At 47.7% G+C, this 27,922-nt stretch overlaps 1 protein-coding gene and 1 long non-coding RNA gene across 2 annotated transcripts; both read right to left on the bottom strand.

The window, feature by feature from the left end:
- Positions 1-4: 4 nt before the first annotated feature.
- On the bottom strand, positions 5-26,434 carry LOC309330997 (uncharacterized protein). Its single transcript, XM_081842983.1, has 9 exons — positions 26,003-26,434; positions 23,315-23,417; positions 20,822-21,090; positions 10,985-11,098; positions 7,015-7,120; positions 4,610-4,878; positions 3,863-3,965; positions 2,236-2,504; positions 5-295 (listed from the first exon to the last, which is right to left on the bottom strand). Exons 1-9 carry the CDS (start codon positions 26,012-26,014, stop codon positions 197-199), a joined length of 1,344 nt encoding a protein of 447 aa, XP_081699109.1. The 5' UTR covers positions 26,015-26,434; the 3' UTR covers positions 5-196.
- Positions 23,927-25,425, bottom strand: LOC309331046. Its single transcript, XR_014151703.1, has 2 exons — positions 25,375-25,425; positions 23,927-25,008 (listed from the first exon to the last, which is right to left on the bottom strand). It is a non-coding gene; the product is annotated as an uncharacterized lncRNA (long non-coding RNA).
- Positions 26,435-27,922: the final 1,488 nt, after the last annotated feature.

The following is a 27,922-nucleotide window of genomic DNA, read 5'->3' as shown; positions in this document are numbered from 1 at the left end:
CATATATCCTGAAGAGAGTTTTATTGGCTCCAAGCACGGTGTGGGTGGGTGGTTTTCTTCTGTCACGAAATCTGATTTAATCTTTGGTCTGGTGGTCTGAAAACAATCTGTCAAATAAAAGACGCTGGGCAGTCAAAAAACACCCCCAGAGCTGGTAATAATCCCGCCATGGAGGCCCCTGGCCCCTCCCCACGAGCTATTCATAGCGGTGCTTGCGCCTCTTCGCCGCAGATCGGATCATGGCGGCTGCCACACCCATCATGCCAATTGTCCCCACAGCAATGGCCTCGGTGACCTATAAGAAAATGGGAGAGAGTGGTGGGTGGGCTATGAGCCAGAGAGAGATTTGCAGAAGTCGCATGCTGATGTCACACGCCCAACACACACTTCCGCTTGTCGTGTGTCTGAGCGCCTTTACCTTCCCCCCCCCCTGTTTTCTTTCGGATAAATCGCTCTTTAGTGCTAAATCATCACAAATGCCAAACCCCTGGTTTTCTTGGCAGGGAGTGGGTGGGCAAACAGAAGTGTGGAGAAGCCCCGTCTTCACATCATATCCATTCTTTTAATAAATGGTTACAGACAGACTTGTAAGGCTGGATGAATCTGACCCCATCTTACATTTAAAGAGGTATTATACCCACTTTAAACAGTTGTGGCTCACCCCCCCAAAAAAAAAAAAAAAAAAATCCTGAGTGTGCTGAGAGTTGTTAGAAGTCCCCCATTCCCATCACAAAGCTACAATTCCCAGAGTAGTTTAACCATCAATTCCTCTCTGCGGGGATCATTGGAAACTGTGGTGCAGGTGGGTCCATCTGTTTCACTTTCTCTCTGTTTCTCATTTTTCCTCCACATTTCCATCTCAGTTTGCAAATTCATCGGCATTTCAGTATGAATGTCTCCCATATATACACATGTTTTCATATGCAATTTTGCAAAATGAGCACTTTTTATCCATGCAGCTTTCCCCAATGTAATGCTTCCCCCCCCCCAAGTTATTTTTTTACTATTTATGCTGTTTTATGCACACTTTGTCCCCAAATGTGCATTTTTTCCTACACATTTCTTGCCTGGAGAAGAACATTGCAAAATTCAGAGAATTGTGAATTTCGAAAGATAGCTGTGTTTCAGTTTGTGTGTTGTTATGGAAAGCCCAGATTCAGTGTGTTTACCTTTAAATGCAAAGTAGGGTGGGGTCGTGATCCCTACTTTGCAGAAGGGGAAAACACTGAGCCTGAACGAACACTGCCTCACTTCAAGTTAATTTAAGGCCACACTTGAACCAGAGACTTCCTGGTTTACAGTTTACTCGCTGCAATGCATTAGCTCTAATAGGGTAGGCTTTGGGGTAAGAGGGAAGCAGCAGGTGTACTGGGATTTTTGCTCCAGAGAGTTGAAAGTGCTACAAAAAAAAGGACATCACTGCATGTTGAAAGTGCTACAAAAACAAGGACATCACTGCATGCTCTTTTCCGGTCAAAGAGGTGTTGCAGGTTTTTGGCCTTGCTTCAGGAACCTGTGAAACCTGTCTGAGCCAGACATGACAACATAACAAAGGAAATGTAAAGCAGAAAGAAAGAAGCCTCCCTCACACCACCTTTACTTTCCTCCCTCTTTCTCTTCAGTATACCTGAAGAAGCATCTCCACCCCCATCGTTCTGCCCGGACACTGAGGTCCAGCACCGAGGGCCTTCTGGTTGTTCTCTCACTGTAAGAAGTGAGGTTACAAGGAACCAGGCAGAGGGCCTTCTCGGTGGTGGCGCCCGCCCTGTGGAACACCCTCCCACCAGATGTCAAAGACCAACATCTACCAGACTTTTAGAAGACATCTGAAAGCAGCCCTGTTTAGGGAAGCTTTTAATGTTTGATGCATTACTGCATTTTAATATTTTGTTGGAAGCTACCCAGAGTGGCTGGGGAAACCCAGCCAGATGGGTGGGGTATAAATTATTATTATTATTATTATTATTATTATTATTATTATTATTATTATTTTATTTTTTAAAATGTCAGGCTCCAGCCTTATTTCCATGTTGTAGAAAGGGAAAACATTGAGGCCAAACTAACGCTGTCTCACTTCAAGAAAGGAGATTCCAACTAAACATGAGGAATCACTTTCTGAGGGTAAGAGCTGTTCTGCAGTGGAACAGACGTCCTCAGAATTTGCTGTGATTTCTGAAATGCAGGGGGCACTGAACTAGACTGGACCCCTTCCAGCTCTACATTTTGCAGTTCTACCTGGTCACTCATTGCAACTCCATATCGCAGGTCCATCACAAAGTGTTCACAGTTGTGGCTCGTCAGATTGTAGGGCATCTCCCTCCCAACCAGCTCCTCTGCCCGCTGGAGGATCTTGGCAAGTGGCAGCACAGGAATCGTGAGGTCGTGCTTGTTGTTCACTCGGAACTGGTCTTTCCTCACCACGACATCAAGCCAGTCCTTCTTCACGTAAGCTCTGTCAGACAAGACCGCCAGTACGCTGGCGGCACCGTTTGCAAGACGGTCGCCTGTTGGAGGGAAGGAAGAAGGAGGTGGGGAGTCTCTCAGGGGCTCAGAATCTACAAACAGGGCAGGAAGAACTGAAAGGACAAATTAAAATAGGGGGATCTGGGGAAGCAAAAATTTGGAGCACATTGATCACCCTCCTGCCATTAAGATGGTTGTTGTTGTTGCTGCTGCTGTTTCCACTATTTTTTATTACTAGACCATCTGTGGAACACTCTATTTAAAGGAAACTTGCTTTCATCTTCTGGCTCCCACAATGCCTTCCTATAGGGAAACGTGAAGTCTCTCCAGATGTTGCTGGATTCCAGCTCCCATCAGGCCCTTAAGTCGGCATAGCCAAGGATGATGGGAACTGTAGTCCAGCAATGTCTGGAGGACCACAGGTTCCTGGTCACTGCAAGAGGTATGGGGAACCTTTGACCTTCCAGATGTTGGTGAACTACAACTCCCAGAGACCCCCTCAATCATGGCCCAAGGGAGTTGATGGGAGTTCAGCAACATCTGGTGGAATGAAAGTTTCCTGTAGCAGCCCTTCGAGAACCTCAGAAGAGTTCTTCTGGATCAGACCAAAGGCCTTTCAAATTGAATAGAGTATTTGAAAAAGCCTGGCTGTCTGGAACCCTGAACAAAAGCACTTCCATGCTGCAACGCTTTGTTGCAGGTGGCACTTGTGCCTTCTACAAGCCATGTACAATCCTTGGAGTTCTGCACAGAGTATCAGGAAATGCTCTAAAGTGTGTGTGTGTGTTATAAATTAAGGTTACCAGATGTCCCCGTTTCCCGGGGACAGACCCCAGGTTTACAAATCAGTCCCCATTCAAAATCCCCAGATTCATTGGAAAAAAATCTGGTAACCTTATTATAAATGGTTCTTGCTGTCATTCTGTTACAAAGCCTGAACAGCTCAGACCTCTCCCACAAGAAGAGCCATGGCTGGAGGGCAGGGGGCTAGCCAGGTGTTTTGCCCCAGGTGAAGCCTCCAGAGGGGTGCCATTGAGACTCCCAGCCTCTGTGTGTGTGTGTGTGTGTGTGTGTGTGTGTGTGTGTGTGTGTGCGCAAATGTGCGTGGGAGGGTGCCAAACTTGGTCTTTGACCTGAGTGAAATAAAGCCTAGTTTCGCCACTGCCCATAAGCCGTCCTAGCAGCTCTTGCCATGAAATAATTCTTAAGAAAGAGTGTTAGGATCCAAGCCACGGAGCTGCCCCTTTAAGGCCTTCTGCAACCCAAGGAAGGGGAGGGGCCTGAGTGGGTGTGGTCTGTCCCTGAAGGTATAACAGGCTTCATTCCACTCCAAGACTTTGTAGGAGCAAGATATTTCCTGGGCTTTGCCCTGGGCTGATGGGTTTCCATGGAAACTTACATTCAGGAGCTAAGTGAACAACTTTGCCTTCCCCAACGTAGATGGCCCAGTGCTGATAACAAGAGCGGAAGATCTCAATAAGGTCGCCAGGTTTAATTTCATCCTACAGGTAAGAAAAGAAAAAGAAAACTAAAGAAAGATTGAAGTGGGGGGGTTTGGTGGCGGTAAAAGGCTGCTGCTTGCCCATCTCCCAGAGATGAGGCAGAAAGGTAGCATTTCCTTTTGTGGCCAAGATTGCTGTTTCTGGTTCCATGCCCAGTGCTTCACCCCAGGGGTAAAGGTAAAGGGACCCCTGACCATTAGGTCCAGTCATGACCAACTCTGGGATTACGGTGCTCATCTCGCTTTACTGGCCGAGGGAGCCGGTGTACAGCTTCTGGGTCATGTGGCCAGCATGACTAAGCCGCTTCTGGTGAACCAGAGCAGCGCACAGAAACACCGTTTACCTTCCCGCTGGAGCGGTACCTATTTATCTACTTGCACTTTGATGTGCTTTCGAACTGCTAGGTTGGCAGGAGTAGGGACCGAGCAACGGGAGCTCACCCTGTCGCGGGGATTCGAACCACCGACCTTCTGATTGGCAAGTCCTAGGCTTTGTGGTTTAACCCACAGCGCTATCTGAGTCCCAATCACCCCAGGGGTAGCCAATGCCAATAGTCAATGGATGTGGCTGGACTACAACTCCCATGTATGCTGACAGGCTTTCTTCCCTTGAATGCTAAGCACACGGTACCCTACCCACTGCACCTGCTCATTCATTTCCGCTCCGTATCGTAGCTCCATAACAAAATGCTCGCAGTTGGGGCTGTTGAAGGTGTAGGGCATCTCCTTGCCCACCAGCTCCTCGGCCTGCCACAGTATCTTGGCCAGGGGGAGCGGCGGCTGCGTCTCGTCATGTTTATTGTTCACCCGGTACCGGTCCTTCCGCACGACGTCTTCCAGCCAATCCTTCTTTACGTAAGCTCTGTCGGGCAAGACCGCCAAGGCATTTGGAGTTCCATCCGGAAGATGGTCACCTGGGGAGGAGAAGGAAGAGTGGGGAGAGACAGAGTGAGAACGGGACGAAAACAACACATTTCTCTATCTCTCAGAAAGCTTGCCTGTCTCCCCATCTGTTCTCTGGGCATTCAGACACCTCTTAAGATCCCGTAACCAAGTTGGCCATTATGGTTCCTGAGATCAAGGAGCAGGTTTCTTATCTACGCTCGGTAGCGATTGGATGCCATTTTTAATCAAGATGGCAAACTGTGCCTTTCAAACCTGCAGTGGCTTTAACCAAGGAATCAGCTATACAGCTGCAAATGAAACGTTTTAAGTGTTTTTTAAGTGCATTATACCATGGGTAGGCAAACTAAGGCCCGGGGGCCAAATCCGGCCCAATCACCTTCTAAATCCGGCCTATGGACGGTCCAGGAATCAGCATGTTTTTACATGAGTAGAATGTGTCCTTTTATTTAAAATGCATCTCTGGATTATTTGTGGGGCATAGGAATTCGTTCATTTTTATTTTTTTCAAAATATAGTCTGGCCCCCCACAAGGTCTGACGGACAGTGGACCGGCCCCCTTCTGAAAAAGTTTGCTGACCCCTGAAATGCAACACTAGATGGTGATGGTGAGCTTATGGCAAATTCAATATTTTCCAAAAAGCTTTTTAAAGAAGCATTTTCTCAGTGTTTTTTAAATATGTGTCTAGATTCCACCCAAATTTGGCATGGAGGTTAAGCTCAAGGACTCGTTTTTCATCTGTGTTTGGATACAATTTGGGTGCCATTTTGAACGCAGGTGGAGGACTTTCAAAGCTGCATTTATTTTGAGGTTTCTTAGAATTCCTGAACAACACCAGTGACTAGGCTGCAGGTATATGTTAAAACTGGATTGCTGCAGAGAGGCTTCGCAAGGCCCAGGCAGCCATTGGAAGCAGCCATGGAGATGCAAAGTTAACAGGTGCATCAGAAGTCTTATAGCCCTGAGTGAAAAGGAGAGGAGCTAATATAAGAGCTATTGTAAGATTATTTTGAAGTGGATTCAATATTCCATTAAGTCCCTTTGTGATGACTGCATATTTGTCCCCACCTGTGTTCTGTCTTGCTCCCCGGCTCCATCTTTTCCTTGACTCCAGTTAGCATACCTCATACTAGTTAGCATCCCCCCTACACAAGAGCCTCCAGTTAGTATCCCCACACACAAAAGCCTGAATCTCCCCACACCTGCCCTGTGGGGCTCTATTAATTTGCATTATTTACTTCACCTCTTCTTTCTTTCTTTCTTTCTTTCTTTCTTTCTTTCTTTCTCCCTCCCTCCCTCCCTCCCTCCCTCCCTCCCTCCCTCCCTCTCCCATTCCTTCTCTCCTCCTCTCGCTCCCCACCCCCTCTTTGGCCAAATGGGCCCATGGCCCAACTTCGACAGCCAGGGCAGGGGGAATGGGGGGTGAGGGCAGTCCACCCCAGGTGTCTCCACTGAGGGGAGTGACAAAATGCCAGGCGGCACTCAGTGCGGGGCCTGCAGCACGCCCGAGCCACATGTCTCTCCTGGGAGTAACACGGTGACTTGGCTGCCCACAGGCTCCACACTGCCCCAAATGGTCCGCTTGCCACCTCCCCCTCAGCTGTAGGGCGGCTGAGTGGGAGAAGGCAGGCAGACTCCTCGGAGGCCCCGCGGAGCGTCCTGCCCCGCCTCAGGTGCCCGATCGACTTGCTCCGCCACTGTGCCAGGGCACCCACTTGTCAACCACATGTTCCATCTCTTATTGAAGCGTAAACAACTCATCCCCCTCTTCCTAGCTTGATGTTAAATCCCTTGGAGCTAACTGGAGAGTACCGCAGTGTGCTGAAGTGCATTGTTGGGTACTTCTATGCCTGCCAGTAGGTGGTGCTGTTGCTCTGCTTATCTTCTGCTTAAAAGGCACAGCAACAGTGCAATTGTAAGAAGGGGAGTCGTTGCAGTGGTTTGAGAAGAGAAACTCCCCCAGGCTTCAGACAAGGGAAACTTTGGACTCTCCTACTCCTACCACCCCTTACAGTTGCCCACGCTAGCCGGGGGTGGTTGGGAACTGGAGTACAACCCCATCTTGAGCGCCTAAGTCTCCCCACCACAACTCTAGGGATAGGTCATCAGAACCAAGATAAGTGGCCACAAGTATTGCTGAGCTCACCACATTCAGTTGCCAAGTGGACAACCTTCCGATCCCCAACATAGAGGGCCCAGTGCTGACAAGAAGAACGGAAGATCTCAATGAGGTCTCCAGGTTTTAATTCATCCTAGAAGGAAAACGGGAGACAAAGTTTAGTTGTTGCTCTAAAGCATCACAATACCACGATGGGGGTGGCCTGCAGGGCACAGGTAGCCTGGGGAGAGTCCATAGGGCCAGACAAAGGGGGGGGCAGATTTACATATTCTCCAAGCCAAAATCTGGGACACCATCTTCCCATTTTTTATCATAAGAGCATGGCAGCCATTTTGGTTGCTGTGATCTCACAGCACCATGTGAGATCTCACAGCACCATGTGAGGTCCACAACACCATGGTTTCCCCTCCCCCAAAAGTGCTTTTTAAAGGCACAGCACCCAAAAATATGCATTTGGGGGCACCGCACAAGATTGCAACCCTGAAAAAGCGCTTTGGGGGTGGATTTTGTGCCATGAAATTGCCTGGGATCGTGGCAACCAAAATGGCTGCCGTTCTCTTGCGATAAAAAACAGGATGTTCCGCTTTTTCTGTGACACTTGCAGGGGATGTTGTTTTCCATGCTGTTTTATTTGTAGCAACCTGGAGTGTAAATTCTTCAGTTTGATAAGAATGATACTTTGTTTTTTGTCTGTTAGCTTAGTAAAGTTATTTAGCAAATCCGCTTCCTCTGGGACTGCCCAGTCTGGTGAATCAGGGACACGATTATTATTTGGTACCGCAGTAAGTGATGAAAAAATCCTTCCCATTGACTGAGAGCTTCTTTAGCTGTAGAACAACTGCCAACTTTGGATAACTAGACAATATTACTTTTCAGTGCAAGCAGGGGGGTAGGTTGATGTGTCTACAAAATGCTGGTATGGAAAGAAGTCTTTCTGCACTAAATGAGCCTTCTTTTCCATGATTATGGCTGGAATTCTGTGGGTGTTAAAGATAAGAAGAGTTCTCATACAGTGTCCATCTTTGGAGAGACCTTTGGTTGTTTTTAAATCAGTAGTTCTCAACCTGTGGGTCCCCAGATGATGTTGGACTACCACTCCCATCATCCCTGAGCTCTGGCCTTGCTAGCTAGTGGTGATGGGAGTTGTAGTACAACAACATCTGGGGACCCACAGGTTGAGAAAGGCTGTTTTAAATCGATGTTGTCAACAGTGACACCTAGATGGCTGAGCAGAAATGGATTGGCCATTCACATTAACTGACCGAATGCACAGGCAGGCCGGGACTGCAGCCTAGATGGCGCCCTTGAGGCAGTCTGCCCAGCTAGCTACAGAAAGGAGATACGTCCACAAGCACAACTTCTGAGAACCCTCTAGGCAGTTCTTATCTGGCCCTGCGCCCCCACCCCCCCCCGCCGCCGCCGCCGCCTGCCAAATTCTGCTCATGAGCTGCCCAGAGGGCCATTCATTTTGGAATCGAAACCCTTGCAAATCCTTTTTCTGGGTTGCTGGATCCAGACCTCCTGTGCCTTTTTAAACAGCTGTGCTGTAGGGGGGAATTTCACCACTTCCTTCTTATCACAGCTAACTGCATGGCTGCAGCAGAGAAGCTGCCACTGGCAAAACTACTCCCTGCTGTGCTGCTCTTAAAGAGACAGGAGATTTCTTTAGTTTGTTTTGGAGGAATGGTTACGCTAGTCTGGTGAGTGTTTCGGATTGTATCTGTCGCCATGTCCTATTATTAGAAAAGTTAACCAGCAAACGTAAGCTTAAGCTAGCACGGGGACAAGCAGAAGGGGGTGCCTTCATCCCGGTGTGGCTCCCCTTTATCACATATAAAGGTAAAGGGACCCCTGACCATTAGGTCCAGTCACGGACGACTCTGGGGTTGCGGTGCTCATCTCGCTTTATTGGCCGAGGGAGCCGGCATACAGCTTCCGGGTCATGACTAAGCCGCTTCTGGCGAACCGGAGCAGCGCACGGAAATGCCATTTACCTTCCCGCCAGAGCGGTACCTATTTATCTACTTGCACTTTGCTGTGCTTTTGAACTGCTAGGTGGGCAGGAGCAGGGACCGAGCAACGGGAGCTCACCCCGTTGTGGGGATTCAAACCCCCAACCTTCTGATCAGCAAGCCCTAGGCTCTGTGGTTTAACCCACAGCACCACCCATGTCCCCTCTTTATCACATATACAGCACAACAATAGAATTGACCTATTCCACCACCACCACCACCACAGCATATGAATTAATACGCCCAGTACTTTTTTTTCTTTTAAAAAAACAAATGTTATGGGGTACTCTCATATTCCTACTCATATTGAAATACTGCCCCTCAATGTGGCCAAACTTAGATTCACAAAATTTTTAGGGGTATGTGTACCCCCAGAAAAAAAGCACTGAATATGCCTAATCTGACCCATACAAACTGGCCAACCAGCTTGCAATAGTTCTGGGGAAATCCAGATGTATGGCAACCCTTGTCGGCAGTGCCATTTCCGGCAATTTTACTTTAAAGAAGCTCCAAAACATTTTTTAAAATGCATTTTTTCCCAAAAGAACTCCTTTGGGCAAAATGTAAAAAAGGTAAACAACCCACCCTTTTTTGTCTGGATTTTCACTGTTTGAAACACACACACCCTTAAAAAACCCTGCACTAGAATGAAAGAACATTATCTCTCCCCACCTCTGTCTCCTCTCTTTTTCCGCATAATGTCTATGACAATAGTCTCTTACCGCATATAAACGAACTGTGAGAAAGACTCTATGAAATGAAAGTGGAGACGCTATACAGTATGTACTTTTTTGTTACACAAGAAAATCTTCAATGAAAAGTAGGGGGGGAGGGCCCTCTCAAAAGTCAACAAATACCATAGCACGGATATTTCAGAGGTGGTGGTTCTCCGCCCCCCCCCCTCCACCCCCAGTTATGACGAAGCTCCCTCTGCTGGCAGTTTTGTGCTCAGCAGGAAAAGAAGAGAAATAGGAAGATGAGTACTGTATGTATTACACATTTCTTCTTCATCATCTCCCTTTCCTTTTAATAGTCTGCCCTTTCACCAAACAACTCAAGGTAGCCTACAAGGCTATATCTCTCCCCCTGCCTCCCAACCTGCCTCAGCTTCACAACAAATCTGTGAACTAGGCTACACTGATAAACTCCTGGTTCAGTCTCGCCCAATGCACTTCCTGGTTTAGTGGGGATGTGGACCCCTGTCCACAGCCTTCTAGGTTTATTACAGGGGTAGGCAACCTAAGGCCCGTGGGCCAGATGCAGCCCAATCGCCTTCTCAGTCCGACCCGCAGACTGTCTGGGAATCAGCATGTTTTTACATGAGTAGAATGTGTGCTTTTATTTAAAATGCATCTCTGGGTTATTTATGGGGCATAGGAATTCGTTTATATATTTTTTTCAAAATATAGTCCAGCCGACCACATGGTCTGAGGGACGGTGGACTGAAAAAGGTTGCTGACCCCTGGTTTATTAGGTTGCTCTGCCAAGTCCAGCCCGCCTTCAGCCAGTCTCCACCTGCATGCCTCTTTCCTTACAACCAGCCCAGTGGGCGACCCCAGATGCCGGCCTCCTTCTCCTAATTCTCAGTGTTGCCTTTGTAGAATTCAGAGGGGAAGAAAAGGAATTGGCTCCACAGAGGCTGTCCACGGCGAGCATCCCAGGGGGGCGGGGCAGCAATGTCACACACACCCCAGGGATGACATTCCAGGTGGACCACACCCACCGCACCCCCCTTCCTCCGCCACTGCAGCTCCACCTATCATTGGCTCTGGCTCCACCTACTGTTGGCCTCGTTGCCAGTGGGCACTAGCCTCCACTGCATCAGTTTATCCCAACATCTGGAGCGACAGAGAAAGTACCCTGCTCTGTCACCACAAATTCCCTTGCCTGCAAGCAACTCTCCTGCCTTGGAGGGGGTTGAGCTAGATGACCCTGAGTGTCCCTTCCAGCTCTGTGATTCAAGTGGTGCACTGGTGGCAACTTACCCGCTCAGCTGGGTTCTTCACCCTGATGAAGAAGGCTGAGTGGTTTTGCTCCTCGTCGTTCATCTTCACTAGGCTTGGTGTGTTATTCTCAGTGTCGACTTCCAATGGGCATAGCTAGGAAGGAAAGCATTTGGGTAAAGCACAGATAGCTTGTGTTCCTCCTCCTCTCATATCTACTAAATCAAGGGCCAGCCAATGAAGGTGAAGTGTCGTATAAATGCATACAGTGTGTCCCAGGTTTGAACCCTGGCATAAAGCTATTGGTGGTTAATAGCCACAGTGGTAATAATAATAATAATAATAATAATAATAATAATCCCTGTAGCTTTGCTTCTCGCAGTGAGGGAACCGCCAGAAGGCCCTCGGCGCTGGACCTCAGCGTCCAGGCAGAACGATGGGGGTAGTATACTGGGCCGAGGCTGTTTAGGGCTTTAAAGGTCAACACCAACACTTTGAGTTGTGCTCGGAAACGTACTGGGAGCCAATGTAGGTCTTTCAAAACCGGTGTTATGTGGTCTCAGCGGCTGCTCCCAGTCACCAGTCTAGCTGCCGCATTCTGGAGTAGTTGTAGTTACCGGGTCACCTTCAAAGGTAGCCCCACGTAGAGCACATTGCAGTAGTCCAAGCGGGAGATAACTAGAGCATGCACCACTCTGGCGAGGCAATCCGCAGGCAGGTAGGGTCTAAGCCTGTGTACCAGATGGAGCTGGTAGACAGCTGCCCTGGATACAGAACTGACCTGTGCCTCCATGGGCAGCTGTGAGTCCAAAATGACTCCCAAGCTGTGCACGTGCTCCTTCAGGGGCACAGTTACACCATTCAGGACCAGGGAGTCCTCCACACCAGCCCGCCCCCTGTCCCCTAAGAACAGTACTTCTGTCTTGTCAGGATTCAACCTCATGCTTTACCTCCTTATCCTTTGCCTCGTCCGATAGAAGGCAGTATGCCAGTTTCTGGGACTCACAGGCAGCAGGGAGTGCTGTTGTGCTCAGATTCTGGTTTCCCAGAAGCCTCTGGGTGATCACCATGAGGACAGGATGCTGGACTAAATGGGCATAATCCAGCACATTCTTGGATCTCCAGCTGGTTTTGGACTACAACTCCCATCATCCTTAGCTAGCAGGGCCAGTGGTCAGGGATGATGAGAATTGTAGTCCAAAACCAGGGACTCCTACATCTGATGCCCTGCTGCCCAGCCTGGATCCTCAGAGACTGCATCCCTCAAGACCTGGGCTGGAAAAGGGGCTCCCACTTCTCTTCTGTGAGCGCCTTGCATTGCATCAGCACTAACAGAGGCAGCCTGCCCAGTGTGAGGCAGCAGAAGCATAATGGAATGCCAGGTTCCAGGATAGACAGCTGCCCCTTTAAGACTCTACTCACCTCAACAAGGAGGCAGAACCTGAGGAGGAGAGGTCCCACCCAGCATGCAGAGAAGGGCTTGAGAACACAAACTCTGGTTCAGGGATGGGAAAGTTTGGGCCTTGCAGAGGCTGCTGGATGGCAACTCATATAGCTCAGTTGGTAGAGCATGACCCTAGTGGTCCCTTCAACCCTACAGTTCTATGATTCTGTGATCCCTGGGACCATTGGTCATCCTGACTGGGACTGATGAATATCTGAGGAGTTAAAGTTCTCCCACACATCCCACTCAAGTGGGATCAAATAATTTGCTCCCTGGGCTCTGCTGTCCAGGGTCCTGAAAGACCTGGTTCAAGTTCCTGAAAGAATCTGATTCTGGCTGAACTCTGCCTATACTCTCCCTCTACCCCAGCCTACTTGGCATACAAGTACTTATAAAAACAAGAAACCGCCATGGATTGTCTGAAAGGAGGTGGGTGAGAGAAGGCGGAGAGAGAGAGGGAGGTGCAGAGCACAAGTATAACATCCTCTAAAGCAGAGTTTCCTAAACTTGGATCTTCAGCTCTTTTTGGACTACAGTTCCCATCATCCCTGACCACTGATCCTGCTAGCTGGGGATGATGGGAGTTGTAGTCCAACAACAGCTGGAGATCCAAGTTTGGGGAACCCTACTCTAAAGGGATGTGGGGAATCACTGGTCCTCCAAATGTTGCTGAACTACAGCTCCTATCAGCCCCAAGCAGCATGGCCAAGGATGATGGGAGTTGTAGTTCAGCAATTTCTGGAGGGTCAAAATTCCCAACACCTGTTCTAAACATTGATCCAAGAGCCTGGGAGTGTGCCTAGGTCAATTCTAGGTAACCAAACCCATCAGGCCTGTGTAATGGCCTCTATTTTTCAGAGGGGTGACTGCCTGACTGGTACTGAAAAGAAAAGGAGAATCAAGACACAACATCCAGTTGTTGGGCTGGGTGTGAGCTGGCCACAGATTGCATGAGGCTGCTCTGGATATTGACACATCAGTCAGGCAAAATTTATTCCAAGAAGGCCTTGGCAGCTGGGAACACACCTAGGAGATCCATTGCCTAGAGTGGGGAAGGGAGAATTGCCCAAGCACACTCACTTTCTACGTCTTATTAGAGGATGTGTGGGGAACTTGTGGTCCTCCAGATAGTGCTGGACTCCAGCTCCCATAATCCCATGAGCATGGAATGAAAACACAAGACCTAGATCAGACCAGAGGCCCATCCAGCCCAGCTTCCTGTTTCCACAATGCCCACCCAGATGCCTCTGGGAAGTTCACAAGCAAGACCTGAGCACAAAAGCGCTCTGTCCCCTCCGGTGGTTTCCAGCAACCCTACTCTGTTGTTGTTTAGTTGTTTAGTCGTGTCCGACTCTTCGTGGCCCCATGGACCAGAGGACGCCAGGCACTCCTGTCTTCCACTGCCTCCCGCAGTTTAGTCAAACTCATGCTGGTAGCTTCGAGAACACTGTCCAACCATCTCGTCCTCTGACGTGCCCTTCTCCTTGTGCCCTCCATCTTTCCAACATCAGGGTCTTTTCCAGGGAGTCTTCTCTTTCATGGGGTGGCCAAAGTATTGGAGTCTCAGCTTCAGGATCTGTCCTTCCAGTGAGCAGTCAGGGCTGACTTCCTTAAGAATGGGTAGGTCTGATCTTCTTGCAGTCCATGGGACTCTCAAGAGTCTCCTCCAGCACCATAATTCAAAAGCATCAATTCTTCGGCGATCAGCCTTCTTTATGGTCCAGCTCTCACTTCCATACATCACTACTGGGAAAACCATAGCTTTAACTATACGGACCTTTGTTGGCAAGGTGATGTCTCTGCTTTTTAAGATGCTGTCTAGGTTTGTCATTGCTTTTCTCCCAAGAAGCAGGCGTCTCTTAATTTCGTGGAGCAGATGGTGACAGCAACCCTACTAGTTCCCCCCAAATATTTTCCCTTTGCAAAAAAAGGGGAAAATTTATTGTAGGCAAACACAGCAGGTGGGGAACTGTGAGAGAAGCTTCACATCAGAGGGGGGGCCCAGTCCTGCCACTTGCCACCTGGTCTAGGGCAGGGCCTGACAGGCCATATAAGAGCTGCTGCTGGCCAGAGAGGGCTGTTTTTTGTTTGTTTGTTTTTTAAATTGCTGTTATTTTTTACCTATGGCATTTAAAGTGTGATATTAATGCTGTATTCTTAGTTTTAGATTTTGATTTATATGGAAATTGTTTTCCATTTGGTTGTGTATTTTTTTTGATGTGGTTTATTTATTGATGACTTTCGTAATTATGTAAATCTTGTCATGTTGTAAGCTGCCTTGAGCACTGAGTTATTGTTTTGTTGTTTCTGTTTTAACTATTTATTTGTGCTTTTATCTTGTGGTTTTATCTAGCGAATCACCCTAAGATCTTTTGATGAAGGGTGGTATATAAATCTTAATAATAATAATAATAATAATAATATCTATGATTATTGTGGTTTCTTGAATCGGGAGCATCATCCAGCATAAAGTCTTCCCTTAACATTGAGGTGCCGCTCCAAGGGCCTTCTGGCAGTTCCCTCACTGCAAGAAGTGAGGTTACGGGGAACCAGGCAGTAGTGGCGCCCGCCCTATTGAGTGCCCTCCCATCAGATGTCAAGGAGATAAATAGCTATCTGAATTTTAGAAGACATCTGAAGGCAGCCCTGTTTAGGGAAAAATTTAATGTTTGATGTTTTACTGTGTTTTTAATATTGTGTTGGAAGCTGCCCAGAGCGGCTGGGGAGGCCCAGCCAGATGGGCGGGGTATAAGTAATAAATTTATTTATTTATTTATTTATTTATTTATTTATTTATTTACTCAAAACCTCTAGGTGGGAATTGACAATAGTTCAGCAAAATAGATGTCGGTTCCTTTCTATACACACATAGCTCTCTGCCTTCCCCACAGGACCCATGTCATACCAAACAGGACGAAAGGCTGAAAATACCAATATATTTTGGTTTCTGTGTATACACACACACACACCAGCTGGTGCATGCAGGGACTAAGACCATCCTCTTACCTCATCCATGAAATCACTAAGAGGCCTTAGTTAAGCCATTATTCTCTCAGCCTCAGCTGCAACATGAGGGAGCAGTGGGTAACAATCATGGCCTACTTTGCAAGACCATCGTCAGGATGACTTGTAATGTTCAAACGGTGCTGCCTAAATGCCATTCCAGCTACGACTAATACCAATTTTAATCAGTGCAGCTGAAAGTCAAGGGCAGCCGTGTCTGTTTCAGAAAAGCTATTTTGGGTCCGGCCTGTTGCTATAATAGGACATATAACGAATAAATACTGGTGGCCTTTCCTTCTGACAATGAGTGATACGGCTTGTTTATTCAACGAGATTTCTCCAGCACCCCAAGGTGCGTTTTCTCATTTGCAAATTCATTTCCATTTAATCACTTTAAAAGACAGATGATTAATCAACCAAAATTAATATGCATTAATCGCCCGCCCCCCTTTGCCTGTATTTGCCGCCCTCCCCATCCCTGCCACTTCTGTTATTTAACTTCGGCTAAAATTTAGATTGTAAACCCCTCGGGAGCAGGGGCCTGTCTAAATCAACAAATGTCCTGTATATTGATGACTATATCAGTCCTTGCCAACCAGATGTTTTTTTTACTGCAACCCCATTTGCCCTCTGCTGGTGAGGCTAATGGGAATTGTAGTCCAAAATAGAAACATAGAATCCTGGAATTGTAGAGTTGGAAGGGATCATCTAGTCCAGAAATATGCAGAAATATGCAGCTGTCCCATAAGGGGATTGAACCTGCAACCTTGTTGTCTTCAGCACCCTGCTCTAACCAACTGAGCTATCCACCTGGAGAGCACCAGGCTGCTCTATAAAAAATACTGTAGCAGCTTGGCAGCTTGGCTTAGCATGGGCAGATCATCAGATCCCAAAGCAAGGAAACCAATATTCTGACAGCTAAATGAATCCGAGAGAGAGACTCTGCTCTCCTGATAGCACCATAAGCCTTTGTGTTGGCAGTGCCCAGAGCAGGAGGAAACCAGGAGAAGGAGCTAATTGATGGGAGGTGGGGTCTCCCTGGTGGGCCTCAACCAGCCACTTTAGAAGTCGGATCAGGGGTCCTGGCTCCTCCCCACCACCTCAAAGCAGAACAGAAAGTCTCTGCAGAGGCTGGAGGAGGCTGCGATGGGGAGACAACTCAAGAGGAAGAGAACACTCATTTGGGATCTCCAGTCCCGCAAAGCAGGTGAGCCCATCGCACTTCATCTTAGAAATGAGGCCAGGGGCACAGAAACCACTGGGACCTCTTCCCTCAGTCCTGAACATCTTGCCTCTTTCCTGAACTCTGGAATTCCAAGCTCGGTGTCTGTGGACCAAGCCTATACCCTTAACTTCCCTGATGGAAGATCTCTTTTCTTACTTACACGTCAGGGCCTCCTTCTGTGAGTGTTGGGCTTGAGGTAGGTACAAATTCAATACACCCCAGCAACCACCGCAGATAAAGTAGAGAAAACTAGAGGCAGAAACCCCCCCTTTCCAACCACGTACAAACCCTTGTGTACCTGCAGTGGGCTGTCAATTTTTCCCTGTGGCAAATGAATTTAACCACCCATTTTCTACCTGATGCTTGGAGTGACATCACAGGGAAAGCGCTACCTCATCTGTTACCAAGTAACCATTAAATCCTGTTGGGAGGGGGGGCTATGTGAAGTGGGGGAGTATGATACCATTTGCCCCACCAACTCAGGAAAGTGTTTACTCACTTTTTCTCAGTTCCTTCATCCATGGGGACAAAGTCACTCGAGAGACTGCCTTAGCCCTTACATTGGGGCTAGGGAACCTTTGGCCCTCCGGGTGTCGCTGAACTACAGTTCCCATCCCAGCCATGGGGCTGCTGGGAGTGGGGGTTCAGCAACTTTTGGAGGGCCGGAGGTTCCTGTAGAATTTCCCCTGCAAGTTCCAAAGATATCACAAGCCCACTTCACAGAGCAGGGCTTTCAGCGTGGCTGCCCCTGTTCTGTGGAACAGCGTTCCTGTTGAGATACAACAGCCATAGGAGCCAACTCCAAAGGGCTGAGGTCCCTTACCTGGGGCCCCCCAAATACTTTATTCAAGTTGGCACCCCTGCACTTTCTGGAAACAATATAAAAAAATTCCTTCCAGTAGCACCTTAGAGACCAGCTAAGTTTGCTATTGGTATGAGCTTTCATGTGCATGCACACTACTTCAAATATCTGAAGTGTGTATGCACACGAAAGCTCATACCAATAGCAAACTTAGTTGGTCTCCAAGGTGCTACTGGGATTTTTCTTATTTTGTTTCGACTGTGGCAGACCAACACGGCTACCTACCTGTAACTAGAAACAATATGTTGCATCAACAAGCTATCCTGGATAAACAGGTCTCTGCCACAGGTGTTTACATTATATTGTTTTCAAATTTAACTGCTGTTATTTATCTGCTCCCAGTCACCAGTCTAGCTGCCATATTCTGGATTAGTTGTAGTTTCCAAGTCATCTTCAAAGGGAGCCCCACGTAGAGTACATTGCAGTAGTCCAAGCAGGAGATAACCAGAGGATGTATCACTTTGGCGAGACAGTGCGCAGGCAGGCAAGGTCTGAGACAGCATACCAGATGGAGACGGTAGATAGATGCCCTGGACACAGAATTGACAGCTAACCACTGTGTCCAGGGACTGCATCGCCTCTCCTAATTGAGGTGTTACAGAGAAATAAGTTAGCCCTCCATTCTTCTGGAGACATTAATGAGGCAAAGGAGGAATTCTATTCCACATTTACAATTGCTTAAAGACCAGAGAGGGAGACTTTTTTTAATAATTATTTACATTTTTATTAAGACTTTTAAAAAAATAAAATCCACTTTTCTATTCTAAAAACAGAAGCCACAAGGGGTTTTTTTGTTTGTTTGTTTATTTGCAAAAGTCAACAGACAAAAGGTACCTAAGACAAAATTCTAGAAGGAGAGAAGCAGCAAGCAGCGGTCATAAAACAGGCTGTTGCAAGCTTGTCTCTCAATGTGGCTATCTAGAAAAGGGGCATCCTTTAAAAGAAAAAAGAAGTTGTTTTATCTAGTGTCCAAAAAGACATAAAAAGGAGAGCTAGCTAAATCTCCTGCAGCAGGGGATTCCCACAGCTCAGGTGCCACCACTGAGAAGGCCGTGTCAGTCATGCCCACCAAGAACACTTCAGGTGGTGAGGAAACAAGGAGTGCAAATGTGGCATACCAACCTCCTTTGAGGAATAGAATGTGCGAACTGGTTTCTGTGGCTTGTACGCAGCTAAGTTCTGCTCAGAGTAAACCCATTAAAATTGATTAACCTTGCTTTAAAAAAAGGTAAAGGACCCCTGACAGTTAAGTCCAGTCACAAACGACTCTGGGGTTGCAGCACTCATCTCGCTTTACAGGCCGAGCAACGGAAGCTCACCCGTCGCAGGGATTCGAACCGCTGACCTTCTGATCGGCAAGCCCAAGAGGCTCAGTGGTTTAGACCACAGCGCCACCAGCGTCCCTTAACCTTGCTTAGACATGCCTATTAACTTAAATGGGCCAGCTCTGAGTAGGGCTGCCATTGGCTACAACCCTATGGTTCAGGTCCTTGTCAGTGTTCAAACATTATTTCTGGGATAATATTACATACAGAGTTAAGCATCTCTACTGCTTCAGGGAACACTTCCCACACTCCCCACATGACATGCACTCTTCCTCTGGGAATCCATGCAGATTGGGCCCACAGCAAGAGTGGGTGACAGCAATGAGGAAGACACTGGCACATGGCCCCAGGACACCCCCCAACCTCTCACTCCACCCCCCCAAAAAACCCTTGGCACTGAAACTGTGAGGTTTCTATAAGATGCCCTTGAAAACATTCCCAGTATAACAGCACAAAGTCAACATGTTTAACCTTCACTGAGCAGAATCTTGCGTTTAAAAACAAAAGCGTCTCCTGAACTGCGCTGATTTCAGAATTTGAAACAGACTAGGAAAGAGGCTAAGTTTCTAACAGAAGAGCATTCCCCGCCACGGGGATTGGTGGAGGACTGCACAGCCATTTATTCCTCTCTGTGCCTTCTGGGCAGGAATAAGCTGCTGACCACTGTCGCCGCAATGGCCACAAGGCCTACGCCGAAGAGCCCTACTGTGCCAGCAACCAAGGTGTCTCTCACCTGCAAACAACACAGAAGGGGAAACTGTTAAGCTGTATAGGCCTCTAAGATGTTGCTGGGCTACCTGCCAACATTTCTCCAGTGAAATAGGGCCGTTAATAATAATAATAATAATAATAATAATAATAATAATAATAACAACAACAACAACAACAACAACAACAACAACAACAACAACAACAACAATAATAATAATAATAATAATTTTATTTATACTGCGTCCATCTGACAGGGTTCCCCCAGCCACTCTGGACAGCTTCCACCATATATAAAAACATAATAAAAATGAAACATTTAAAAACTTCCCTATACAGGGCTGCCTTCAGATGTCTGCTAAAGGTTGAATAGTTACTTATCTCCTTGGCTCGGGGGTTGCATAACTCCACACCCTCCGATGCAAACAAGGAGGTCCTAAGGAAAAGAGGGACATTCCAGGATCAAATCAGAAACTGGGATGGCTTCTGTAAATCCAAGACTGTCACTGGAAAACAGGGACACTTGAAGGGTCTGCTTAGGTTGATGAGTGTGTTAAGATACAGTTCAGCAAGATCTAGATGGTTCAGAGTTTCATTTTGCTGTGTGTATGTGGCTTTATTTTCAGATGGAATGGACCGGAACTCAGTTCCAGCACCTCTCAGGTGGCGCCATTGCCATTCTAAGATAACAAGGGAGGTGTTCACGGTGAGTTCTGGCACCTCTTTTTCTAGAAAAATAACACTGTTATATATGTGTGTGTGTGTACAGTGGTACCTCAGGTTACATCCGCTTCAAGTTACAGACTCCACTAACCCAGAAATATTACCTCGGGTTAAGAACTTTGCTTCAGGATGAGAACAGAAATCGTGCTCCGGCGGTGCGGCGGCAGCGGGAGGCCCCATTAGCAAAAGTGGTGCTTCAGGTTAAGAACTGTTTCAGGTTAAGAACGGACCTCCGGAACGAATTAAGTACTTAACCTGAGGTACCACTGTATGTGTATGTAAATAAAATCCTATACAGTATCCTAGATTCACCACAGTCTTCAGTGACCTTCATTCCAAGAGAACTGAACTCTGCATATGCACAGGAAACTCTGGAGTCCCTAAGCTGCTTGGCAATTGGGGAACATGCAACATCATTCTCACTACAGCTGCTCCAGGAAGAATTTTTACAGCAATACATTGGGAGAAAGGGGCTGATAAGATTAGCGTTTTTCCCTGAAGGCCACAAAATTGCTCTTCCCTTTCGAAGCAGTAAGACTTGTGCTTCTCTGGCACACTGCAGACACGGCTGTGGCCCATCGATACGCACCTGGTCGCTCCTAGCCGTGCCGTAGCGCAGCCTGGTGACAAAATGTTCGCAGTTCTCGCTGGCCAAGCTGTAGCGGATTTCTTTGCCCAGGAGTGCCTCCGCCTCCTGAACGATTTTGTTCGCCGGGAGCGGCTCGTATTTCTGATCATATTTGTTGTTGATGCGGCAGGCGTCGTCCCCGACAATGCTCCACAGGAGTTCCTTCTTCACCACGGCTTTTTCGGACAGGGCAGACATCAGGCTGGAGGTGCTGGCCTGGTATAAGTCATCTTGGAAGACACAAAGGGAACATCAGTAATGCAGTGGGCCTGTTTTTGTACTCCTCTCTAGCCTCCATTCAGACAAGTACGAGGCATGATCAGAGTTAAAGGACACATTCCAGACAGGAGGGTGTGGAGCAAGGCTGGTGAGGGGTGCTAAGGGCCAGGTAAAGAGGACTGGAGGGCCACATTTGTCCTGCTCCTCCCGGATCTGAGTTTCACCAGCCTGTAATAACATAATCCATTGTGATATCCAATATCTTTTATGATAAAAAGGTAAAGGGACCCCTGACCATTCGGTCCAGTCGTGGCCGACTCTGGGGTTGCAGCGCTCATCTCGCTTTATTGGCTGAGGGAGCCGGCGTTCAGCTTCCGGGTCATGTGGCCAGCATGACGAAGCAGTGCACGGAAACGCCGTTTACCTTCCCACCGGAGCGGTAACTATTTATCTACTTGCACTTTGATGTGCTTTTGAACTGCTAGGTTGACAGGAGCAGGGACCGAGCAACGGGAGTTTACCCCGTCGCGAGGATTCGAACCGCCAACCTTCTGATCGGCAAGCCCTAGGCTCTGTGGTTTAACCCACAGCGCCACCCGCGTCCCTTATCTTATACAATAGGAATCATTTAAAGAAAGGATCCTGCCCATTGATAATTCATGTCCACTCTGCTTCAGAATTGACAGTCCTTGTGCTCCCTGACTTTGTTCGCCCACCTTCATTATTCAAAATCACCCATGTAGTTATACAGGATGTGCTTTTTAATACACAAAACCAGAACTAGAAGACTAGCTGTGCCAAATGCGATCCTATAGGTCTGGTTTCTCAGCAAAAAAAATTAAAAATAAAAAGACCAATAGCCGCCCTCCTTCACCCTCATCATCCCAAGCAAGAAAGTCTGGAGGATGCAGCACTTTGAAGGTAGGACTAGAGTGGAGATACTGTTTCACCCCAAGGGCCACATTCCCTTCTAGGCAACTTTCCAGGGGCCACATGGCAGAGGTGGATGGAGCCAGAGGCAAAAACAGGGTGTAGCAAAAAAAAAAGAAAGGTGGAGCAACAAATGTAAATTTTACCCTCTCTGGGCCACATCCCTCACTGGCCAGTGTGGTGTAGTGGTTAAGAGCAGTAGTCTTGTAATCTGGGGAACCGGGTTCGCTTCCCCGCTCCTCTACATGCAGCTGCTGGGTGACCTTGGGCTAGTCACACTTCTCTGAAGTCTCTCAACCTCACTCACCTCACAGAGTGTTTGTTGTGGGGGAGGAAGGGAAAGGAGATTGTTAGCTGCTTTGAGACTCCTTAGGGTAGTGATAAAGCGGGATATCAAATCCAAACTCTTCTTGCTTCACCCGCTCCTTGAGTGTTTTCTCTGGGCTTACATGTGTCCTTGAACTCTGTTCATGCCCAGGGCCGTAGCTAGGGGGTGGCGAGGTGGGCCCCTGCCAGGGGCGCATGCGATGGGGCAGGGTGCAAAAGTCAGCTAAAAAATATGTCTATAAATATACAGTCATACCTCATGTTACGTCGGCTTCATGTTACGTTCTTTCAGGTTATGTCCCGTGGTGACCCAGAAGTACCGGAAAGGGTTACTTCTGGGTTTTGCCGCTCACGCATGCGCAGACACGCAAAAGGATGTCACGCGCATGCACAGAAGTGGCAAATCACAACCCACGCGTGTGCAGACGCGCTGCTGCAGGTTGCACTCTTTTCATGTTGCAAACGGGCCTCCAGAATGGATCCTGTTCGCAACCAGAGATACCACTGTATCGATTATTGCCTCATAAGAAATGGTTTTAAATAGAGGGTGAATTGAATGAGTGGGGGGTTGGAGGAGAGGCAGAAAGAAGAGCTAATTTGTCCGTGGATAGGGGGCGCAATCTGGATTGTTCTGCCAGGGGCGCAAGATCACCTAGCTACGGCTCTGTTCATGCCCCCTGTTTGCCTGGATGGAGGGGAGAAAGGGGTGTGTGCGAGTCTGGGCCCGATTGCGTGGCAAGGTGTGATCCAGGGAAAACTGCCATGATGTACATCTCTCTAGAAACAGCCTCCTCCGGACCCAGAGCCCTAATCCAGCACTCGTGAAAAGCCCCGCAGCTTTCTGTGTTGTGAAAAGGTGGCCAATAATTTCCATCTTGGCAATGCCCAGCAAAGAGGCACAGGACCAGTTGGCAATGCCAGCAACCGTAAACCCTGCCTGACTTGGCTGTGCACCTGATACAAGCCTAAGGACCTTACCTGAGGGAGCCAGGTGGATCACGTAACCGGAACCCACGTAGATGGCCCAGTGCTGGTAGCCCACACGGGAAATCTCTATCAGGTCTCCAGGCTTTGGATCTATCTGTCGAGAGAGAATCAGAGAAGCGAGTGCCAGGAGGGAGCTGATGTAATAAAGGTAAAGGTAAAGGGACCCCTGACCATTAGGTCCAGTCGCGGACGACTCTGGGGTTGCGGCGCTCATCTCGCTTTATTGGCCGAGGGAGCCGGCGTACAGCTTCCAGGTCATGTGGCCAACTCTGGCGAACCAGAGCAGCGCACGGAAACGCCGTTTACCTTCCCGCTGGAGCGGTACATATTTATCTACTTGCACTTTGACGTGCTTTCGAACTGCTAGGTTGGCAGGAGCTGGGACCAAGCAACGGGAGCTCACCCCGTCGCGGGGATTCGAACCGCCAACCTTCTGATCAGCAAATCCTAGGCTCTGTGGTTTAACCCACAGCGCCACCTGCTTGCTGAGTGTAAATCAGCAAGGTGACAATGCAGGCAGGACTGTGGCAGGAAACCGAGGATGCCAGAAAACCAGGAATTATGTCCACATGTGGTGGAAATATGTACAATTTTTGGGGTAAAGGGTGTTTAAGGAGATAACAGAAAGCACTGGGTTAAAGCTGACCGAAAGTCCAGAGGTAGCATTATTATCAATTTACGGTGGGGTGGAAGGTTCACAGGCTATGAAGGGCTTGCTCACAAATTTATTGACAGCTGCACGAATTATTATAGCCAGGAAATGGAAGGGGCAAGCAGAATATAAATTGGAAGAATGGTATAAAGAAGTGTGGGATACAGCTATTAATGATAAATTAACATGTGCCATTAAGGTAAGGCAGGGAATACGCAGGAGAAATGATTTTGAACCGATATGGAAGGTGTTTGTAGAATTTGTACTGTTAAAACGGAAAGGGGTCAAACCATCGCAAGAGATGTTGAAATTTTGGGAGGTTGGATAGTTACAACGGAATGGTCTCGGTGGTGGGGTGCACATTTTTATTCTTATTTACTTATGATTATTACTTTGTAAATAAAAAAGGACTGTGGCAGGAGGGCAAACACTGAAGAAAGCTTTGTGCTGGGATTTGATTAGATGCTAAGAGCGGATATATTTATTAGATATTATCCTTCCTCCCTCACGTTAGTGTGTTCAACAGAGTGCCATCCCTTTGCAGCCCTGTTTAGGGGAGTTTTTAATGTTTGATGTTTTATTCTGTTTTTAATCTGTTGGGAGCCGCCCAGAGTGGCTGGGGAAACCCAACCAGATGGGCGGGGTATAAGTAATATGTTGTTGTTGTTGTCGTCGTCGTCATTATTATTAGGAATCTTAATAATAATAATTTTATTATTTATATGCCACCCATCTGACTTTTTTGCCCCAGCCACTCTGGGCAGCTTCCAGAAAAATATAAAAACACCATAAAACATAAAACATTGTAAACTTCCCCATACAGATAGGCTACTTGTAGCCTTTTTGTTTTAGAAACCCAGGTTGCTTTAAGGCAGACTGGATTTTCCTTAGTATTACCTCCTTTTCTCCCCCTTAAAATAACAATCACAAACAAACAGGCTTGCAAAATGGAAAAATAACTTTTTCTCACTCAGTATATGTCTTGAAGAACACCAGAGATAGCAGCTAGGTGCAGGCAAACTTAAAATGGCAACTGAGTTCCTAAAACATACCAGGTAGAGGTAAAGGGACCCCTGACCATTAGGTCCAGTTGTGGCCGACTCTGGGGTTGCGGCGCTCATCTCGCTTTATTGGCCGAGGGAGCCGGCGTACAGCTTCCTGGTCATGTTGTCAGCATGACTAAGCCGCTTCTGGCGAATCAGAGCAGCGCACGGAAACACCGTTTACCTTCCCGCCGGAGCGGTACCTATTTATCTACTTGCACTTTGATGTGCTTTCGAACTGCTAGGTGGGCAGGAGCAGGGACTGAGCAACGGGAGCTCACCCCGTCACAGGGATTCAAACAGCCGACCTTCTGATCGGCAAGCCCTAGGCTCTGTGGTTAAACCCACAGCGCCACCCACGTCCCAAAAACATACTAAGTCTAGCTTAAATACAGAGTCTGAACTGGGGCTCAGAATTACAGGTGTCGTCATGGGTGTTCAGTGCCACGCACCACAATGTGATGTCATGATTAACATTTTTTGCTGCTTTCCATATAAATACATGCTCAAACCAGCTCACGACAGAACCGCTAAAATTCAGAACAATGCATCATTACAATAAAACTCACATACTAAACCATTTCACATCGTGACGCAATAATCCAAAAAACACCCCAATTTGATTCCATGCATCAAATCGAAAAGCCCTGTCATTTAAGACACAGCAGCGCCTTTGTGTGTATGTGTTTTGCCACAGTCCTATGAACTAGAAACTTCTCATTTAACAGCAAAAACAGCAATCACTTTGAATGTCCAGAGGCCTGTCTGGACGCTTTGCTGGGAGTCGAAATCCAACCTTGAGCAGCATAATCCCTGAGGGCACCCACAGACGGCTATATTTAACTCGGCCGAGCGATGACAGAGAGACACTTTAGAAGCGGCTGTGCTCTGTGACACACCACAATGCGCACCAACAGAAATGGCTGGTGCAACGGCAGAGGCAATTCGGCTTCCCTGTCAACTGCAGTCGCAGTTGGTACTTACATAGCTAGACATCTTGAGGAGCTGCAGGCAGGCCGGCCCGGAAGGATACTCCACCCTCTCCAGCAGACACTGGCTTAGTTTAGCGATTGTGGACAGCTGCAGGCAGGGTGGGGTGAAGGCTCTAAATCGCCTTTGCGCTGGAAGGGGCCTGGGCTGAGGGTGTTGAAATGGGCAGAGGCAGGCATCCCAGAGGGACCAGCTGACTTGCCAAAAGCCAAAGCCGAGGAAACTGGAGGAAGCCTCTCATTAATTTTCTTTTCTTTTTTCAAAAGGTGCAATATTTGTGTTTAGCCAATACGTGGGCCCTGCCACCGAAAGAGCAAAACTTTCCCCTGGATTTCTCATGCAGATGAAAGGTACAAAAACATACACAGAGAAGCTTGTAAATTGGGCATTGTTTGCAACCATCTCTGGCTGCCTACATGCCATGCATTGAAAAGGTCAGCCCTCCCTCTCACCCGCCAAAAGGAATTGTGGGAACTGCAGTTTTAAGGGTGCTGGGAATTGCAGGTCTCTGCAGTTCCCGGGATTTGGTGTGTGCGTGTACATCAATGTATCACAAGTTGTGCTGCTGTTTAAAAATCAAACGATCAGTAATTTTTAAAAGGATGCAGACCTTGGCATAGTCACAAAGTAACATTTTTCGGAGAAAATACTTTTGAAATACTGGCTACATGCACACCATACATTTAAAGCCCACACACACACACACACACACAAACACACATGAATACTGGCCAGTGTAACGTGCGCTGGGCTAAACACCAGTTGTGGGCAGCTCATGGGAGTCAGAATAAATGGTGATGTGTACATAGCCTACATCTGTGAATGCTGGCATAAAGAAGGCCTTGAAGACGCCCTCTCCAACTCCCACAAAAGACAGGCACCTTGACTATACTGTTTTAGATGCCTGCTGAAAACTTGTTTGTTTCATCAAGCGTATCTGTAGACACATGATTTAGGTACATTTATTTTAAATGTTTTAATAACGGAGGGGTGTGAGGGTGGATTTACACACACACACACACACACACACACACACACACACACACACCCCTTGTTCTCTATACAGCTGAAAACGTGCACAGCATGGAGATGTCTGTGTGTGTTGTGTTTTGAGCAAGCGGTTAATAAATTTCCTAAATAAATAATCCATCAGTCCAGCCCGTTTTATATTCATGGAATTATTTTACTGATCTCACTTATAAAACATTAGAAGAACAGGTGGTACAAAATGTACCGTAAAAAAGAAGCAGAGTCACAACATCGCTGTTATTAGTGTAGCAACGGGAAAGCTTACTGCCCTATTATAGATTGCAACATGCATTTTAAAAATCACTTTTTGTTGTTATTCATTTTGAAGATTTAGACTCTCGCCTCTAATCAACAGGTGCCCAAGGTGGCTTTACAGGTTGCAACAATACAAATGCCAAAAGACTCCCCTCCCCAACCCTTCATCTTCTGGGTGATGAATGGCTCTGTTCTGTAGTCCCAGAACAACTGGCAGAAAAGTTAATGCCTCCCTGCATATGCTCCTTCTCTGGACCAGTGGAGGAGGCCAGACTGACCTCTCCTTGGATGTGCTTTTTGGGAGGCATCCCTTCTGCTCTGCAGTCCATCATCCTCTCTTGCAGGGACAGGCAACTTGTGGTGGTGGCTGGTACCCACTGGGATTGGTGGGGTGGAAGGCAGGGAACCCAACAGTAAGGTGGCACCAGAGCCAACGAATTCTACTTTTGTCCCCATCTTCCTCCTCCCTGCTGAGTTCGACAAGGGGCAACACTAAGAAGGAGGAGTTGGGCAACTTTCTGGATTGGTTGTCAGGAAGAAGGCAGACAGGTGAGGGCTGGGTGAGGGCAGGCTGGGGTTGGGGGGGCAGTGCCTCATGTGCCCAAATGGAGCAGACTCCACTGCCAAGAG

This window comes from Podarcis erhardii (assembly GCF_964252035.2).
Source record: "Podarcis erhardii genome assembly, chromosome: 15".
Taxonomy (NCBI): domain Eukaryota; kingdom Metazoa; phylum Chordata; class Lepidosauria; order Squamata; family Lacertidae; genus Podarcis; species Podarcis erhardii.
Note: the sequence above shows the minus strand (reverse complement) of the source record. Positions and strands in the feature narration are given on the sequence as shown.

Bases quoted from the DNA above. Each gene is read 5' to 3' on its own strand.
- LOC309330997 (XM_081842983.1), bottom strand. The intron at 11,099-20,821 runs GTGCGTATCGAT...TTTCCTTCCTAG, and splicing joins GCACGGCTAGGAGCGACCAG to CTATGCCCATTGGAAGTCGA. The intron at 296-2,235 runs GTAGAACTGCAA...ATTTTCTTATAG, and splicing joins GAGTTGCAATGAGTGACCAG to GTCACCGAGGCCATTGCTGT.